Source organism: Zeus faber, assembly GCF_960531495.2.
Source record: "Zeus faber genome assembly, chromosome: 3".
In the NCBI taxonomy this organism is placed as follows: Eukaryota; Metazoa; Chordata; class Actinopteri; order Zeiformes; family Zeidae; genus Zeus; species Zeus faber.
Window position 1 is genome coordinate 23,681,653 of NC_137190.1, and position 17,935 is coordinate 23,699,587.

A 17,935-nucleotide genomic window follows, 5' to 3' on the forward strand; every position below is an offset into this window, starting at 1 on the left:
TATTTCCAACCATGCTGGATTAAATTTACTTTTCCCTGGCATCATCTATGTCGCAAAAGCAATTCTTGAAATGTTTTATTGCGTTACGATTTGAACAACAAAACCAGGAGGAATATCATTAGTTTGCAATGATCGGTACGTCCAGTATTCCAGATAAAATTCAAGCACCTCAAGGACCTGGCAAGAACCCTGTCTTTAGTTTTCTTTTTTTCCACATGTAAAAATAGGCCTTTCTAAAAAAAAGTTTGACTGTGATAGGCTCTTGTGCAGCCTGATGAGGATATGGTTTCTAATTCATATAATAAGAATAAGCACATGATATATCCAGAAGACAGAACCCTCTCTCCATTGTGCAAGCTGCGTCCCGTTGCAAAATTCACTTCACAAATGTACAAATATCTCTTTAAACATTTTTAAACCAATCTGACCCACCCACTCTTCCTCTAGCTCGCATCAAAAAATTAAAATAACAGTGCATTGCACTGCTGCCTCACAGCAAGAAGGTCCTGGGTTCAATTCCCGCCTGGCCTGCTGTTGGCCCTGTGCTCCGGCGGGATATGTCCCTGTGTGGAGCTTTTCTCCCCGTACTCTCCCCGTACATGGAACACTTGGTACCATCAACAAATGCTGCCCAGAGTAAGGACAAGCCAGGATGGGTCGAATGCAGAGGCCTCATTTCACTGGCCACCATCTGCAAGTGTAGTGTGTTGTGTGACAATTAAAGATTCTTCTTCCTCTTGAAAGAGTTAGGGCTGGACAACCAAGAGGGTTAGGAAGGTGTTATTTTGTTTACATCACAACAAGCATCATTTCCTTACCTAGAGATTTCTTGGCTGTTAAGTGAGGCGAGAAACCTGACAAATTATGTTTTTCTCGCATTTGTGATATCTGAGAGTTTGCGCCTGCACGAAAGCGATTCATTTGGTTGTGATTACAGGTTGAGAGCGACGAAAGTGGAACACGCATTCCAAAATGTTCCATACAGCTGATACCATGACATTTATGCGTCAGAACTCATTTGTACTGCCAGTGATAATAAATATGATAAGTAAAGGTCGAGGAAATCGATTTTCAGGCGTTATGGTTTCCCTTTCAACACCAGACATGGGAGTGTTCCACAGCGTAAAGATAGCTTTGATGTGTGTTTTAATATTGTATCATCATATCACCACCTAAAAATGACAAGGTATTGCACTTTAGTATAGTACAGTATAAGTATGGAATATAGAAATTGCCTGTCTCATGGTCCAATTCTGTGATATAAGTTATTCAGATGAAAATAAATATAGACACGGATATGTTAATGTCGCAAACTCCTTTCGGTGGCCTTAAACTGCCATTTTTGTATAATTGCAGTTATATTTTAGTTATCAGGTAATGACTTCATGATAGATTTGGATGCTAATTAGAGATATCAAGGTAGCAAAACTGGAACCCCCATATAAATGGTATTAAATCTAAGCTAAAACTTATCGCAAGTGAAATGTATGTATCCAGTTGAGATCAATGATCAATGCTAACGTGTGCTCACTAGTTATCATAAAGCCTCATAATTGCACAATGAATGAATCTATGAATTGAGTGAATCCAAACTATGTACTCCAATTAACCCTTTAACCACCACAATTCATGGCAAAAACACTTGAAAAGCTGCAAACCACAGTGATGCTCAACACTTCCAACACCAAGTGCTGCCACTCATCTCTAAGGTTGACTCTCACAGAGTGGTTCTTTTATAAATAATCTGCAAATATATGACATATGCTCTGTTTTGTACCATCGGCTTTTCAAATTAAATAGGAAATCAATTTCCCTCCAAATGCTACCACGCAAATCCTTTCTCTATAATGAAAAAAGATTACACAAAAACAAAGTGACATTCATTTTTCAGTCTCTATTAGGTCACACATTATCATTTAATAACACACGTAATTTATTAAGCAATTAGAAAAACAGAATTGCAAAGCACTTAACATACAACACGGTAAAACTCTGAGTGACTCTCATGCTGATTTGATTTGGAAGCTGATTTGAGGTAGCGGACAGCAGACACTATCACCTACTGTACTGCAAATAGCTCAGAGAAATCGGATTCTATGTACGGACGGTCCAGTCTGGACGCTTGTTTTAGGAAACAGCGTAGCTGGAGAGCAAAGACCTATGTCGTAGGCCGGCCAACGACATTCATGTTGGCGTGTGTCACAAATTAGTGGTAAATCTCGATGATACAACCTAGAAGCAAAATACTGGAGCTTCAAAAAGATTTCAAAAAGCATGAATGTTGTTTTTTTTTTGTTTTTTTTACAATGGTTTAGGATCTCTCTGCAAAAGCAGAAAATACAGTTAAAAAAATGTTTTCTGGATCTAATGTGGTCGCAGAGTGACCTCATTCTTTTTTTGCCGCCTTTCGCCTTTAAATCCGACTGTTTTTCAGATCAGGAGAAATGAGCTCTTACATCACATTATACATGCTGCTCTTTTGAAAACTCACGCTGAGGCCCCCCGAAATAAAGCCATGCCGTTGATCATTAACTGCACGGGGAAAGGTTCTGTTTTTGGGAGACAAACTTGTCACCCTGTGTCTGTCTGCATCGAGCGCTGAACTCAGAGCAAACCAGGACAGAGTTTCTTATCAGGACAAAAACTTGCCAAAAATCGCTGTGTCTCGTGTTTCACTGAGTTGCTCATTTCGGCAGAACTAGTGACGATCATGGACATAAACCCGCAGCCAGATTACACCTGACATTTTATATTCCTGCTGTCTTTGGGCTTTTAAAATGTTGCTTCAAAAGTCGAGAACTAATTAAAGCGCCTTTTAATTACATTTGAGGACAACCAGACTTAACACTTCAAAAAACTGGTGTGTCGTAATTAACTGGGGAACAGAATTTCCTCACTGATCTACCATTATTGCATCATTAATGTGGCTGTAATACTCTATGAATATAATGAATAAATATTGAATATTAAGTTGTCATCAAGTTCCCGTTTGGACCCTACTGGACCACTGACCTGAGCATAAGTCACTCAAAAATATTTGCAACTTCACTTCAGTAAATGGCATGTATTTCAGATGAGATAAAAATTCTGGTGTTACAAAAGATACACATCATAATAACACATCATTATGTAATAAATTATTACATTATCGTTTTCTTTTCAACACATTCTAAGGGAATTACTTAGAAATGTGGTGAAAATGACACAGGAACACAGGAAATATACTGATGCTTTTATGTATATTTGTTCATAAATCCATTTCAAGTAATTTCACCCTGGGATTATTAAAGTATTAAAGTATTTCTGATTCTGAGTCCACATTCTTTCCTTATTTTACTTTCTGTTACATTAAACAATTTCAATTAATGGGATTATCATTCCCATTGGGCCATTTTTTTGTGTAAAATAAGGCAACAAGCCTTAAAGACAGTTCCCCATCTGGCTGCTAACTATTTTCAATAAAATCACATATAAAGCAAAGTCTGAAATAATACAAGGACATCACTGTTGTGGTGACACTCTTAGGTTAGTTCATAATGAATTCATCACACACACACACACACACACGGACACGGACACACACACACACACACACACACAGACACACACACACACACGTGCACACGGACACACACACACACACACACACACACACACACACACACACACACACACACACACACACACACACACACACACACACACACACACACACACACACACACACACACACACACACACACACACACACACACACACACACAGTGCAACTGGTTAATGGGGGGTAAGTTGTTCAAAAAAACATGGTGGATACCTGATTTATCAAGGCTCTTCCAGTTATCAAAGATGCAATAGCCAGCAGAATGGCTAATGTAGGACAGGGCCTAACTAAGCCTCCCTCCATGTTTAATGACCATGAATATTTCATGGCGGCCTCCTGCTCTGTCTCCTTCATTTTGGAATCTACTTGGTGAGAAACCTTGAGCCAAACGTGGCGGTGTGCGAATTAACTGCCATTTAACCTGCAGAGCAACCGGCAAAAACGAACATGAAGGAACTAATTATAAAACTCTTACAAAAAAATACTGGGTAAGACTGAGGATGAAGGACAAACTTTACTTAGCTACGGACCCATTACACTGTAGTAACCTGTGTGGTAACACGTGGGACATGTACATATGTAGTCTATCATTCCATATAAAATGAATGGAGATTTTAGTGTTATCAGGTTATTTTAAGAAAATAATGACCTTGATTATTTTTTTTTACCCTTATCTTTCACCAAATTGCATTCAAAAAGATGATCTTCATAAAAGCTCATGCTAGATTTTTGTGTGTATCTATGTGTGTGTGTGAGAAAAGGTGTGTGTAAGAGTGTATGTGTGTGTCTTCAGCTGCGAGTCATTCATTTGGAGTTTTCTGAGGGACTCACAAACAGGTTGGCAGAATTGAGGAACTCTGCTGACTGGACCAATTTGTCTAAAGAAAGCCAGAGCAGCCGTCAAAGGTTCTAATAATGACAACACATTATTGATGCAAAAAACAACAAAAAAAAAAAGAAGGACTCAGGCTTTTCTTTAAAAACCTGTTGGCTTGAGGACAAAGCTTTCACATTCCCACAAAGACTTTGAACTTCCAAAACTGGATAAGATAAAGTGAGCAAGGCAATTTAAATGCAGTGAAGGTTATTGTCGCTGGCGTGAGATGTTTCTAGATGTCGGCGGGGGATGAGGTAGACCATTATTAACCTCAAAATATACTTTATTATTATAACCATCCCCTGGAATTTTCTAGGGGTTTTGGGCCACATCTGACCACTGGTCACAGGGGAAACAGGTGTGTTCTCAGAGTTTATCTTGACGATCGAAGGTGCGCCACATGGCATCGACGGAGTGTTCCTTATGCCGAGTTTAGACTACGTGATTCTGACCTGGTTTTCTGCTCGCCGAAAGGTTTTTGGGGATGGAGGAGGAAAATCATAGCGACGAACGTGTGGTGTTAACTGTGCACGACGCGATCCGAGCGCTGGTGACATATCAGGCATGTTTAATATCTGGTCGTGTCAGGATCGAGTCGGTAGTGACGCAACGAGCCACAGCCAATCAGAGCAGAACACACCTATTTCACTTTTCTTCTCTAGGTTATTAATATAATTCTTATTTAAATTCTGCTTTTATTTGTTTTTTACAGTTATCAAAAATATAATAAAAAATGTATCCTGTCACACGTATGGTATTGGGCCATTTGCGTCATCTGACGACTTAGAAAGTCATGTAGTGTGCCCATGGCATTAACTTCCTTTAGGTTGGTTTATCACAGTGGTGAAAATTCTGAAAGTTTAAAGAAAAATATAATAAAATAATTTTCTAAACATTATCAAAGCTTTACTACAAACACATTTTTTTCATAAAAAAAATAAATTATGTTTTGTCTTGATTTGGCAGCCCACTTGCAGTACCCTCCTTGACTGCAAGCTGAAAATCGCTGCAATAAACAAGATTATTGAATTATCACTTCAACACATTCTAGCCCTACACACACACAACTCACCTTGGTTGCAGAGGGAGCCAAAGTAGCCGGGCAGACATTCGCAGTGTCCAGTGATATGGTGACAGGCTCCGTCACTGTGGATACACTGAGGGCAGGGCTGGCTGCAGCGCTGCCCGTAGAGGCCAGGAGAGCAGGCTGGCGGGCACACACACACACACGCACACACGCGCACACACACACACACACACACACACACACACACACACACACACACACACACACACACACACACACACACACACACACACACACACACACACACACACACACACACACACACACACACGCGCACACACGCACACACACACACACACAATTAGTGAGTTTTTATGCAATATCTCGCCCCATAAATTGTCTTCAGTAGACTGTGGGCACGTGTTTGTTTTTATTCATTTTGTTGTCTGTGTTTGTTGCCCCTTATTATCTTTCTCCACAGTCAATCCATTAGACCCGTTAGCTTTGCTTTGTTTGATTTGATTTAGCTGCAGCTCAGAGCCAATTGCTCTCTTAATTTGATTTCATTAAGTTGCTCTAATGTCTTGTCCACAAGTATATGCGTATTTCTAAAGACATAGTATTTTCTCTTTTAGGAGCTTTGGCCTCCTGTCCACACCAAAACGGTTTTTAGGTCACTGAAAACTCAGTTTTCTGTGTATTCATGTGGATCGGTGAAATGGAGGTTGCGCCAGACAATGATGTCATGACCTCGATTTACACATGCGCAATTGTTGTTTCCAACATTGAGCATGTGCCAAAAACGTAAAAAAAATGGGGGACTGCCAGTGTGTTTACGTGTGGCTAGTACTGTTTGGTTTGATGTAGGGTGACCAACCCCCAAACCAGGAGCCAAGTGTTCTCCACATTCATGCATGTGCACATGTATTCACTAATGCATTTTCAGCCCGGCATAAAACACGAACACTGGATTGAACCAAACTGTCACACTTTGTGGTTGAAGTTTCATCCAAATCGATCCACATACGGAGCAGATATTAGCGAAAAACCGACCGAATTTTGAAGGATTTTAACACAGACGAGCCAGTACATCTGACGCCGAAATCTGTCCAACCCGGCTAAAATTATTTGGAACACATACTTCGGTATAAGCTCAGAACGCGGTTGAGGTGGCTTTAAAACCGCTATGTCACAAGGATCTTGTGGTTCAAATTTAATCCAAATCGATCTACATAGGGAGCCGATATTCGTGAAAAACTGAAGAAATTTGACCTGAAATATTCAGTTGGTCTTGGCTAACTGACACGTCACACGTCTCCTTCTTTATGAGGTCATCATAATATTTTCCATAAATGTACAGATTCTGAATGAGAATGTCCAGTTGGACCGTGTCCAGCATAGTGGCTGCTCCGCGAGGCAAGCAACCAGGAGACAACAAGCCCGAGAGAGCCCATGCTGCGTTCAAGTAAACTTGGAAAATCGTACTGCGTTTCAGAGAACCTGGGAAACCGTTAAACGCACCCAACACGACTAAACTGGACCCTGTGTATTGCTGCCTGCAGCTATAATAACAATAATATTAACAATAATAATAATAATAATAATAATTATTATTATTATTATATCAATGCGCATGCTCCCAATGTTCTTCTGTGTGTGTTTTATTGCCCACCCACTGGCCTGGCATTCTTATGTCAGCATTTTCAATTGTTTTTGCATTCTCATGTAGATGGAGATATTTCAAAAACACCGTTGGAGTGGACAGGAAAAAATACATTTTCAGAAATACCTATATACACGTGGACAAGGCCTAAGTGGGAATGTTGATATGTGTGGGCTGTTTCACTCCTTCTCAGCTACAACATCTTTGTTATTAAGACAATTTTCCCAAACTGTGAACTGTGATTCCACGCATCCATCAGCCACATGTGAGCTGTAGTGCACGACCACCAGCTGGTAATTCGGGGTTTTACCTAATTTCGATCTTGAGTTCTTACTATGCCTTAATCTGTCTCCAGAAAGTTCAACTGAATAAAGCTGAAAGCCCCTTTAAACCAACCAAGTCTCAACTTGGCCCTGACAGGCTGTGATTGGGCCGCTCGGACACCCATCATACTGTATGGCCCACCCCCTAGTATATATACGGGGTCACCAACTGTCATACTTCCTCTTTGGTTATTCAGCTCTCCACTGTTGGAAGCAAGCCTTCTTGCCGGTTGCAGCAAGCACATGACCTGCAAGGATACTTACCCACTGTGCGCCTGCTGTCTCGACCATACACATAGCCGATATCTATTGTTCCCTCCCTAGTCGTTCACGTACTGCCGAAAGGCCTATGAACCTCTTGGGGGAGGGTGAAGATGAGGAATTGGCTCTCCCATCCTCTGGCCTTTTTTCGAGGCCACGCTCCCCCGCCTCTCTGGATCTCCCTCAGCATCCATGCCAGGTGGATCAGGATAAGTTGGCCACACACCCGAAGTTGGAGGACTTCAATGCAGCCCAGTGGGCTCCGAGGTGGAGGAGGAGGGGGAAGGAGAAGAGCCGGGTGAGGAGGCAAAGGTGCAACCATCTCAGGGGTCCTTCCACCAGGAGCTGCTGTGCCTCCTGGAGCGGGCTGGGGGAAGTTGGGGATCCCATGAGCAGACCCCAAATCTGCTCCTCCCTCCCTGCTGTCCAGGGTGTACATGTATTTTACTGTGGCTGGGGATCGGCCTTCCCACCCGGGTCCCCTCCCAGTGCTGGAGGATTTCACCAAGAAGGTAAGGTCCTCTTGGGGTGCTCCTAAGAAGACCCGGTACCTCATCCAAGCATTTAGCCAGTGGTCGATCCTGGACACTGAGCCAGAGTTGGGATACGATCGATGCCCCCCTTGGAGGAGTCGGCAGCTGCCCACCTGTACCCGTCCCTCACAGCAAAACGGCCTCATCTTCCGTCCAAAGCGCGTAGGCTGACGGAATCCTACAAGGCCGGGGGGCAGGCTGCGGCCCTGCTTAATAATTTCTGGGGGGGTCCGACATTAAGACCTACGTGAAACTAGGCAAGGCCACTGACTTCTGTCTCATGATGGCCAAGGGTGTAGGGCAGGACGCAGGGCGTGTGATGGGGTTTTCAGTGGTAACGCAGCGCTACCTGTGACTCAACCTATCTCAGATTTCTAAGAAAGAAAAGACCAGGCTCCTGCATGCTCCATGAAGGTGTCGGGCCTTTTTGGGCCCATTGTGGACAACATGACGCACAAGTTAGAGCGGCAGCAGAAGGAGGACCTGGTCCCTGCGCTCATTGCAGAAGCAGTTGGGATCCAGATGGCGCCCAAAATCGTCATTGTCGAAGAGGGGACAGGCTTCGGCCCGTGAGACATCCCAGCCTCCCCCTGCTGATGGGATGAGGGGCTAGAATAGAAATCCCTTCCGCCCACCTCAGCAGCCGCAGGCTGGAAGGGGCAGAGGACCTGAACCGCTACGGAGAGAGGATTTGTGCTGCTGGACCGTCTGCTGCCATCGAAAGCCTGGCCCAGGTTAATGGCCTGATGTTTTGGCTGACCTCCGTCAACCTCATAAAAGGGATCCGGCTGGGTCTGGTAACACTGTTGAGTGCTGATAAAAACGATGCCTCCCTGTATGGCTGGGGCACTGTTTGCGAGGGCTGGATGGTGGTCGGACATGATCTGGCGTTGATTCGGCTGAGCCGAGGTGGATCTGTTCGCTTCACGGCTGATTGACCTCTATGGTACTCCATTCGAACGATGACCCTCCACTGGGTCACAATGCCACGGCTCACCACTGGCCTCGGGCTAATTTTTATGCATTCCCTCCCCTCCCACTGTTGCAGCAGGTGCTGGACAAGGTGAAGGAGGACAGGGCGAACGTGTTGTGTTGGCACCTTGGTGGCCAACACAGACTTGGCTCGCCGACCTGAGGTCCCTCATCGTGGATATGCCATGGGTGCTACAGATGTTCCCTGCTGCTACAGGCAGCAGGGAACATCTTCCATCCCGCACCCAACAAGTGGAAACTGATCGCCTGGCCCCTGAGCGGGACCAACTATTAAACAAAAGTTTACCCATGGAGGCGGTGGAAATAATTCATAGTGCTAGAGCCCTGTCAACGAGGGCGCTTTACACATCCATTGCTAGCCTTTGAGCGCATGTGTGGCATGTGGAGATTACCCATTATGCTGTGATATTAGGGTCATACTCAGTTTCCTACAAGGCCTGCATATAAAGGCTTGGCACCGTCCACCCTCAAGATGTATCTGACCGCGATATCGGCCTGTCATAATGGAATGGATGGCAAGCCACCGGGTAGTCACACTTTGGCATCTAGGTTCATGCAGGGTGGCTGGCTATGCGGTGCAGTCACTTCGAAATGGGATTTGGTTTTGGTGTTGAATGCTTTAACAAAACCCCCATTCAAACCTCTACAGAAGGTGGGATTCAAATTTTTGTCGTTGAAGTCAGCACTGCTTCTGGCACTTGTCTCGGCAGAACGTGTGGGAAACCTGGCCGCACTGTCCACCAGTCCTGCTCGGTGTTCTCCTTGGACAAAAGGAGGGTTAACCTAAAACCCAATCTGTTTTTTCAGCCCAAGAACATAAAAGTGGGGTTCGAATCGACCATGATTGATCTTTCTTTGTTGTCTCCGCCTCCCTTTTAGTCAGAGGAGGACAAGAGTGCCCTGTCCGGGCGCTATTGGTCTATGTGGAGCACACGCATCCGACCAGCTTTTTGTCTGTTATGGCTCTCAGACAAAAACCATGGGGAACCCCTGTCCAAAGATCATCTCTCTCAGTGGATAGTGGAAGCGATCTCATTGGCCTACTCCTCTGTGGGGCAGGAACTCACAGAGGGTCTTGAAGCGCATTCTACTAGGGGTGTGGCTACCTTGTGACCGTTGTTACGAGGGTTTCCGGTAGAGGAAGTGTGTGGTGCTGCTTTCTGCGCTACCCCACGCACGTTCACCAGATTCTACAGTCTCGACTAGCCTGTCTGGTCCGATCCCACAGAAGAGCTACTGTTGCAAAAATTGTGCTACATGCATGTGAGGATCAGAACTGGACCATGGAGTAATGCAAGAAGGTGGCCTGGTTTGATGATTGCAGACTAACTCTGTCCTAGATGCAACGGCATACAAATACTCTGTGTTGTATGCCAAGCATGCTGGGAGCACAGGTAAATACAAATAAAAAAAAAAAAAAAGAGACACTACACATTAGGCAGGTGGTTTTAATGTTGTAGCTGATCGGTGTATACTGTTATGTAATGTGTTAAATGTGGTACTTTCACTTTTACTAGAGTAATTTGTATGTGTGTGTGCATCCCGGTGTCTTACTGCGTCTGCAGTTGGTGCCACGGTAACCAGGCATGCACATGCAAGTGCCGTCCTCCGGAGAGCAGGAACCTCCGTTCTCACAGGTGCAGCTGTAGGAACAGTCCAGCCCCCAGTGGCCCTCCACACACACACTGTCACAGTGAACACCTGCAGGAGACACACACACACACACACACACTTCTTAGTATATTCAGTAAAACATTTTTGTAATTGCTAAAAGTCTGAAACTTGCTACTGAGTTTCAACTGCTTTGCTTTGACTTGAACAAGGGGGAGGATGACGCAAAGTGACGCATGAAAGATGGAAGAGATGGGACGCATCACACACACACACGCAGATGAAAAGATTCATATTTTGGAATCCTATCCTTTCTTTGGAACTACTCTGTACTCTTTACATACACACAGAACCACACATTTCATAGATAGATAGATAGATAGATAGATAGATAGATAGATAGATAGATACATAAATCCATCAGTTTTGGATCCATCTGTCATCTGCCCAAATAAAGACACACTCCCTAAAGAGTGAGAGAGTCAGCCCTTAGGTTATGAACTTATAAAGCCAGCAAAACGTATTATATCCTTTGTGTTAATTTCCTGTATTTGTGAGTGAAAAAATACAGCTGACAATCAAAGAAGATGTAGAGAATTTAGTCACAGGTTGAAACAGACGAGGACACGAAGCATCTCGACATTTCCTCGGTCGCACTTTAATTACTGTCCCCTATTCACTGTGTTTCTTCTCACATCTTCACCAATGAATAGCAGTTGATTTGCACAGACATCTTAGGGATAACATTTTTTTTTCTCCCAAATTCCGCCTCAGACTTTATTGCCCTTTAATCATTTGTTGAAGTGTCTGCATCTTTCATCAGTCTTGCATGGGGGTGTCCTGAGAGAGATGAGTCTGTCTTGGCAAAATCTGGCCCCAAGAACGATCTGAGCCCGGCAAGGCCACCGGGGACCGACCGGAAAATTGTCTTGCCAAAGAGACTCCCATTACATTCGGCAAAAACTCCCAGCTACACAGCCTCAAGTACAAAACCCGGCTGCGCCTAAGAGTATACATGCCCACACACAAATTGTCCCCCTGTCTGACTCACATTGTCTAAAAATAGACGATGTGAGTCAGACAGGGGGACAGACTTTGCCTGGGTCCAGACCTTTGAAACCGCCCACACCGCCGAGTTAAATGATTCTTCTGGTCTGGTATAATGCATTGAAACAGCGATTTCTCGGTTGAAATATCGGTCCAATGAGTGCCGTGGGGGACTAGCGATTAGCCAATCAGCGCCGCGGGCGGGATTAACATTGCTGTCAAGCTGTTGTCAAGAGTTGTCACAGCTGTGCGCCGCCCGGAACCAAGGCGGAGCAATAACTACAATGGCCTCCGACAAGATGGACGCTGCTATCGAGGCTGTTATGAATTGATTAAAAGTACAGGTTACTTTGAAATCCGAACAGCACTCGTAGTTTGTTTTTACTTCGCTCCGCTCCACTCTTAAAACCCGTATGCTGGCATGGCTACGCGTCAGTGTTGACTTAAAATGACATTCGATTAATGCGGATACGTTGGTCTCTAGTGATCGGTTAGGGGGAATCTAATCACCCTCCCCCACGGAAATCAATCAGAGTGGTGGCAATGTCCGACTGAAGATGGAAACTGAGTGTAACGAGTTGACAATTCTATCTGATATCAGGCAAGGATGGACTGACACATACACTCATTGGAAATGTATGTGTTTGCAAACACACCAAGAAAAAGTGGTGTGTTTGCAAACACACAAGAAGACTCTTTACTTTCTCCAACGTTACAGTTTGGGCTGTCTACATCTCATTGCAAACTTTTTTTGACATGGAATATGACAGAATACAAGAGTGGGCCAGCTGTTACAACTCCACTAATAAACTACCTCAGAACTGAGAAACGGGTGGAAATCAATCAATCTGGGTCATTAAGGTCTGATGCTGCACAATTAAGACAAAAGGTACAGATTAGGGCGGGGAGTGGGATTGAGAGGTGAAAAATTGGGAGGGCATTCGGTGGTCAGCTTGAACCAAGCAGCAAAAGTTTTAAGTCACAACATAACAGGCCGAACTAAAAAATACATAACCTAGAGAGTGTCGACGTAGAGTAGGACTTGTGTGAGAGTCTACCCCAAAATACATTAAAGCTAATAATCAGTTTGCCTTTTCCCAAGGGTCCAGCACTGCAGAATATAGGGTACAGCAAAAAGAGATTAAACACACAATGTTTTGTAAGCCTCCAGTCCTGTATGAAACTTTATTGAAATCTTAACACAACAGCTAATACAGAGGAGGTTGTGAAAGGGGATAATCACAGCCCAGTTTCTCCATGAACCATAGAATATCATTGAATACCATTGAATTTACCTGGACCAACAAATTCAAAAGAGAGCCTCCCGCAGTCTAAACTTGCAATTGAAATACATTTATTAAATAAAGCAAGTTTTGCCCAAAGGACCTTCATCAGACCCTCACATGGACTAACATGAAATTAATTAACTATTAAAGTCGGATTACCTAGGGTGCTAGTGGTGTGTTTGCCTAGTCCGGAACCAGAGAGAAATGTATGCTTTTGTTTCATTTTCTAAATATTAAATATATATAATAATAATAATATAATATAAAATATGAAATAGAAATCACGGAAATCAACCGAGCACGGAGACCATGGAGCCAGTGCCGAATTGCCAGTCGTCCGTGCTGTCTGATTCCATGCATGTAGGATTGGCCTCACCGTTGTTAACACGTGCTTGACCCGCCCTAATTTGATAAGACAGCGGGTCCCTGACCTTGACGATGACTCAGAGCCAGCGAGCAACATCTTTTGGAACAGTAGCGGGAGAGACTGCGCAAGGAGGTCCCTCTCACCGTCCAACTGGATCTAATAGACATTCAGTAGATGATCCCCAGTGGGAAGGTCCTAATGATCCTCCTTTACACCTTACTTTGACTTTGGGCCGTGGCTAGAATGCTTTTACACCTTCCCGCACAGTCCACATGTCTAGTTATCCATATCTCTATATACTGTACTGTATATCATTTTCTTTTGTCAGGTAGGAACTCTTCCAAGGAACTGGTTCACAGAGGGAATGAGGCAGAAATATACATGCCGGATTCAGAACCTGATCTCACGTCTAAAATGATTTGAGTGAACTGGTAGGTGTGAGGTGGCTTCACTTTTTCCTCTTCAGGATTAACCCAATTTTGCCGCAGTGCTTGGGAAGAAATGGGAGAGGGTGGCGATTAAGGACTATTCCTGATGAAATATCGATATTAGTCTTTGACTGGTGAATGTGCGGCAAAATTGAAAGCTACTGCCGCCTGTGAAAGTTTTAAACACGCTGCTTTATTGAGTTCTGTCAACAGGAGAATAAATAACTGCCTGGGACAACATTGCAGAGAATTTACCCAATGTAGATTTTGGAAAATATAACTGGATTGAAGGGTCGTGAAAATCAAAATAATCTCATAAGCACAATCACTGTACACACAGTAATTATTTTAGCATCACACCATCCTGGGTTTCAATTCAAAATAACACAGGAATGCAAAGTTTTTTGATTTTCGCCAAACCCAAAGTTATGCTGCTTAGACCAACTATTTCACCTTTGATTTTCTTCAAAATAATTATCAAGTTTGCCCCAATGTCAAGCCATTGGCAGTTATCCCTGGCAGTGAATTAAAAAGGCCTTTCCATATTCATCAGATCTCATATTGATCACTTCTCATCACAGCCGCACTGATTGACAATTATAGGGTAAACTATCCGGTGCCGCAACCCAAACACAGCGATCATTATTGTAAACAAACTTTCAAAGGAAAGAAGATGACAGTCGATAAACCCTGGCGAGGACCACATCCACAATGACGAGAACTGTGCTACAGGAGCACAGCCAGTTGTTCATGGAAACATGTTTAATACTGCTCTTTTATCCACGGGTAATTTCCTTTTGAAGTTTAACATCAGAGCAGATCTCATCTCCATCGCTTCTCAGCAATTACAGATTTGATGTCAGTTCCTATGAAGTTTGTTTGATGCCTCAGTTAAAGTGCAGCTCCAGTAAACCTACACGGTAAACACTCAGTTACAAGATATATGGAGTTAAATCCATTGCATTGTTTCCCCAAAATGGCCGGTTTCCTTGGAAAACTTGTACCGGTGCATCACGCGCTCAGTAGGTCTGACCTTTCTGAAGCATTTTAGTACGTTGAACTCCCATGTGTCCATTTCAGCACTGACTGGGGGGGGATCCAATATGGTCGCAGCAGAACTCACCCGTCCATCCCGCCAGACAGCGACACTCGCCAGTCACCGGGCCACAACCGTCCGCGTTGACACAGTCGCACCGCTCTCTGCAGTCCAGCCCGTGCGAGCCCTCCTGATGACAGCAAACACCAAAATAGCACCGTAGCACAGCAAAACAACTGTCTCAATGGGGATTCATCTCCCCCACCTTTTTTGTTTTGTATACATTTGTGGCCGCCACCAAACCCCCCGTTCAGAGGACAACCTCACCATGTTACAGTCAACTGAACAAAAAATCATCACTGCTTAATGTGTATGTTTGCTGTGTACTGTTCATTTTTAGCTTTTAGGTTTATCGTTGGTATTCTGCTCCCACTGCTACGTAGATACCTCACGTTTATACTGCTAATATTTTCAATGTTCAGATTTATTTTCCATCACCCTGCCATATTTTATATTTTATTGTGTAAGTTAATTTTTCAGATTTATATTGCCTACATTTTCAAAGTGTCAGGTTTATTTATGTTTATCTATGTTCCTGCCACATTTTATTGTGCACAGTTAACTGTGAGGTTTATTGTATATTTCACCTTTTCCTCAGATATTGACATTTTTCATTTTTATATTTCTATATAATTTTTTCTATCTTTTGTAAGAATTGCCACAGCTTTAGAAATAGGTTCAAGAGTATATAGAAAATATATTTTAATAAAGATAAATCTCTTTTCACTACACCCACCACTAACCCTAACCCTAACCCTAACCCACCAAAAATAGGAAGCACTGCTCATATTCTACTTTTTGAAGGAAATTAGTAACTGGTGAAATATAAAAAAATCCAAGGGAACTAGTTGAAGTTAAACAGCAATGGCAATGAGTGAGCTCCATGAACTGCACCTTTCGCCGAAGATTAGTCTACAGCTGGCCTTGAATGAATGATCTACAGTTTGTACTTGTTATGGTCACTTCAGGAACACAAAGCAAATTAATAAATAGCGGATCAAATTATGGCTGAAATAACGACGGTTCAGAACAAGCCGGAGGGGGCGTGCAGCACGCACGTAACAGGGGGCGTCGCAGTAGTTGTCCCTCCATCCGGGAGAGCAGGTACAGGTTCCGTTCACCGGGTTGCAGGCGGCTCCGTTGGAACACTGACACGTCTCGTTGCACCCCAGGCCCCAGGTCCCGCTGGAGCAAGGGATGGAGCAGTCCACGCCCTGCCAACCTGCACCCACACCATTAGACAATTAGCCACAATACAACACAACAGCATTGAGAACAACATCTGGCAGCAGAATTAAGATATAGAATTTTAGATTTGGCACTGTTAAGGAAGAAAAAAAAAAAAGGTTTGAGCCAATGCATACGCTCACATGAATATGTTAATTTAAAAGTAGCGTTTTCTATGAACAAAAGCTTGATTTGTCCTGCGCAGAATTTGTGTGTATTCGTGTATTAGTATGAGTGTTTTTATTTCAACCTGTGTGCAATCAATCCCTAAAATGATATTGGGAACTTTTGCGGTGGTATGGAAGCAGCAGGCACAAATGACTCTTAGTCATTAATATGTTTTGACTTTGCAACCAAATATTCTGCTTTCCACAACTTCAGAAAAAAAGGACAGTTTTTTAACTACGACACCAGTGGCGTTTTAGGGCAGCCACTTGGGGATAAACACACTCTACGCAGCGAGGACAATGTTGTATTTGTTTGTACAAGCAAACTGGCGGCATGATGCGGCCAATACAGGATCTAACCCCAGTTTTAGTCTAGATTACGCCAGTGGCCAAAAATCACAAATTTGAGTGTGAACAGGAAGCCTTTTATGTGAATTTCATTTCCTTTACAACCCTGTGAAAGTTGCCCAGAAAGAAGAATTTTTTTGGAAATTTTTTCTTTTGAAAAATGCTTCCTATCTATCTTCTTTTATAATGTGACTGCCATGTATTATAAAAGGAGCCAGTCTTTACCTGCACCAATTAACATACAACCAAATAACAATCAATCATTCAATTGTTTTTGCTGAAATAAAGGCGACATACTGTAAGACTCTCAGCCCAAGTTGTTTACGAAAAGTAATATCCATATCAAGCCATTACAGCTGCCAATGATATCAATCTCACTTGATAAATGAGTGCCCTGGTGCCTCATTCATAAAACTGTGTGTGCATACGCAACTAAAAGCTTGCACACAGAGAAGATAGATAAAGTGCATACAGCCAAAATATCCTGATTTATAAGATCATGCTTATGTACTACTCCCTTCACCACATGAATACATTTTACTTTTGACATTAAGGCATATGACAGCTAAAGAACTTCATAGCTATTTGACAGCAGTTATTATTTTTTTTGTTTTTTTTTGTTATATAATTCTGACAATCCTCGCAGATGCTGAAAACCTTGAATTTGTGTAAAATTAATTTGTTCTGAAATGCCAATCATCTGGATGAGATAATATGAAAGTGGAGAGATTAAATAACCAAACTGCCCATGCACATAATTTACTTTTACTGTTGTCAAGAAAGGAATTAATGTATGTGAAAATATGTTGCGGCACCGCATATTTAATGTTAGTGTTAAGTCATATTATTAAAACATTAGGTAATAATTGGCTGCCCATTCTATAGTCACTGAACACAGAAAGATGGGAGGGAAGGAGACTCATTGCAAAAGCCGCCTCTGTCCGTCACCAATTCTCACCGCGGACATTAAGACACAAGACATTAAGGCAGTTGCATTATCTGCTGTTCATTTTAATCCTTTACATTTTTGGGCCATTTTCATAATTATCGAGTTCAGACAGGCAAGCGTGTGTCTGCGAC

General features: G+C 43.1%; 1 protein-coding gene across 1 annotated transcript in view; it reads right to left on the reverse strand.

Moving 5' to 3' along the window:
- The window catches only part of LOC307227852 (multiple epidermal growth factor-like domains protein 10), a gene marked incomplete at its 3' end in the record, with an annotated part of 85,582 nt that overhangs the window by 12,729 nt on the left and 54,918 nt on the right, over positions 1-17,935 (reverse strand). Inside the window, exons 10-13 of the mRNA XM_079997296.1 lie at positions 16,172-16,335; positions 15,141-15,243; positions 10,833-10,979; positions 5,551-5,685 (exon numbers count right to left, since the gene is read on the reverse strand). Coding sequence (XP_079853422.1) covers positions 5,551-5,685; positions 10,833-10,979; positions 15,141-15,243; positions 16,172-16,335 — 549 coding nt within the window. The remainder of the gene's footprint in view (positions 1-5,550; positions 5,686-10,832; positions 10,980-15,140; positions 15,244-16,171; positions 16,336-17,935) is intronic.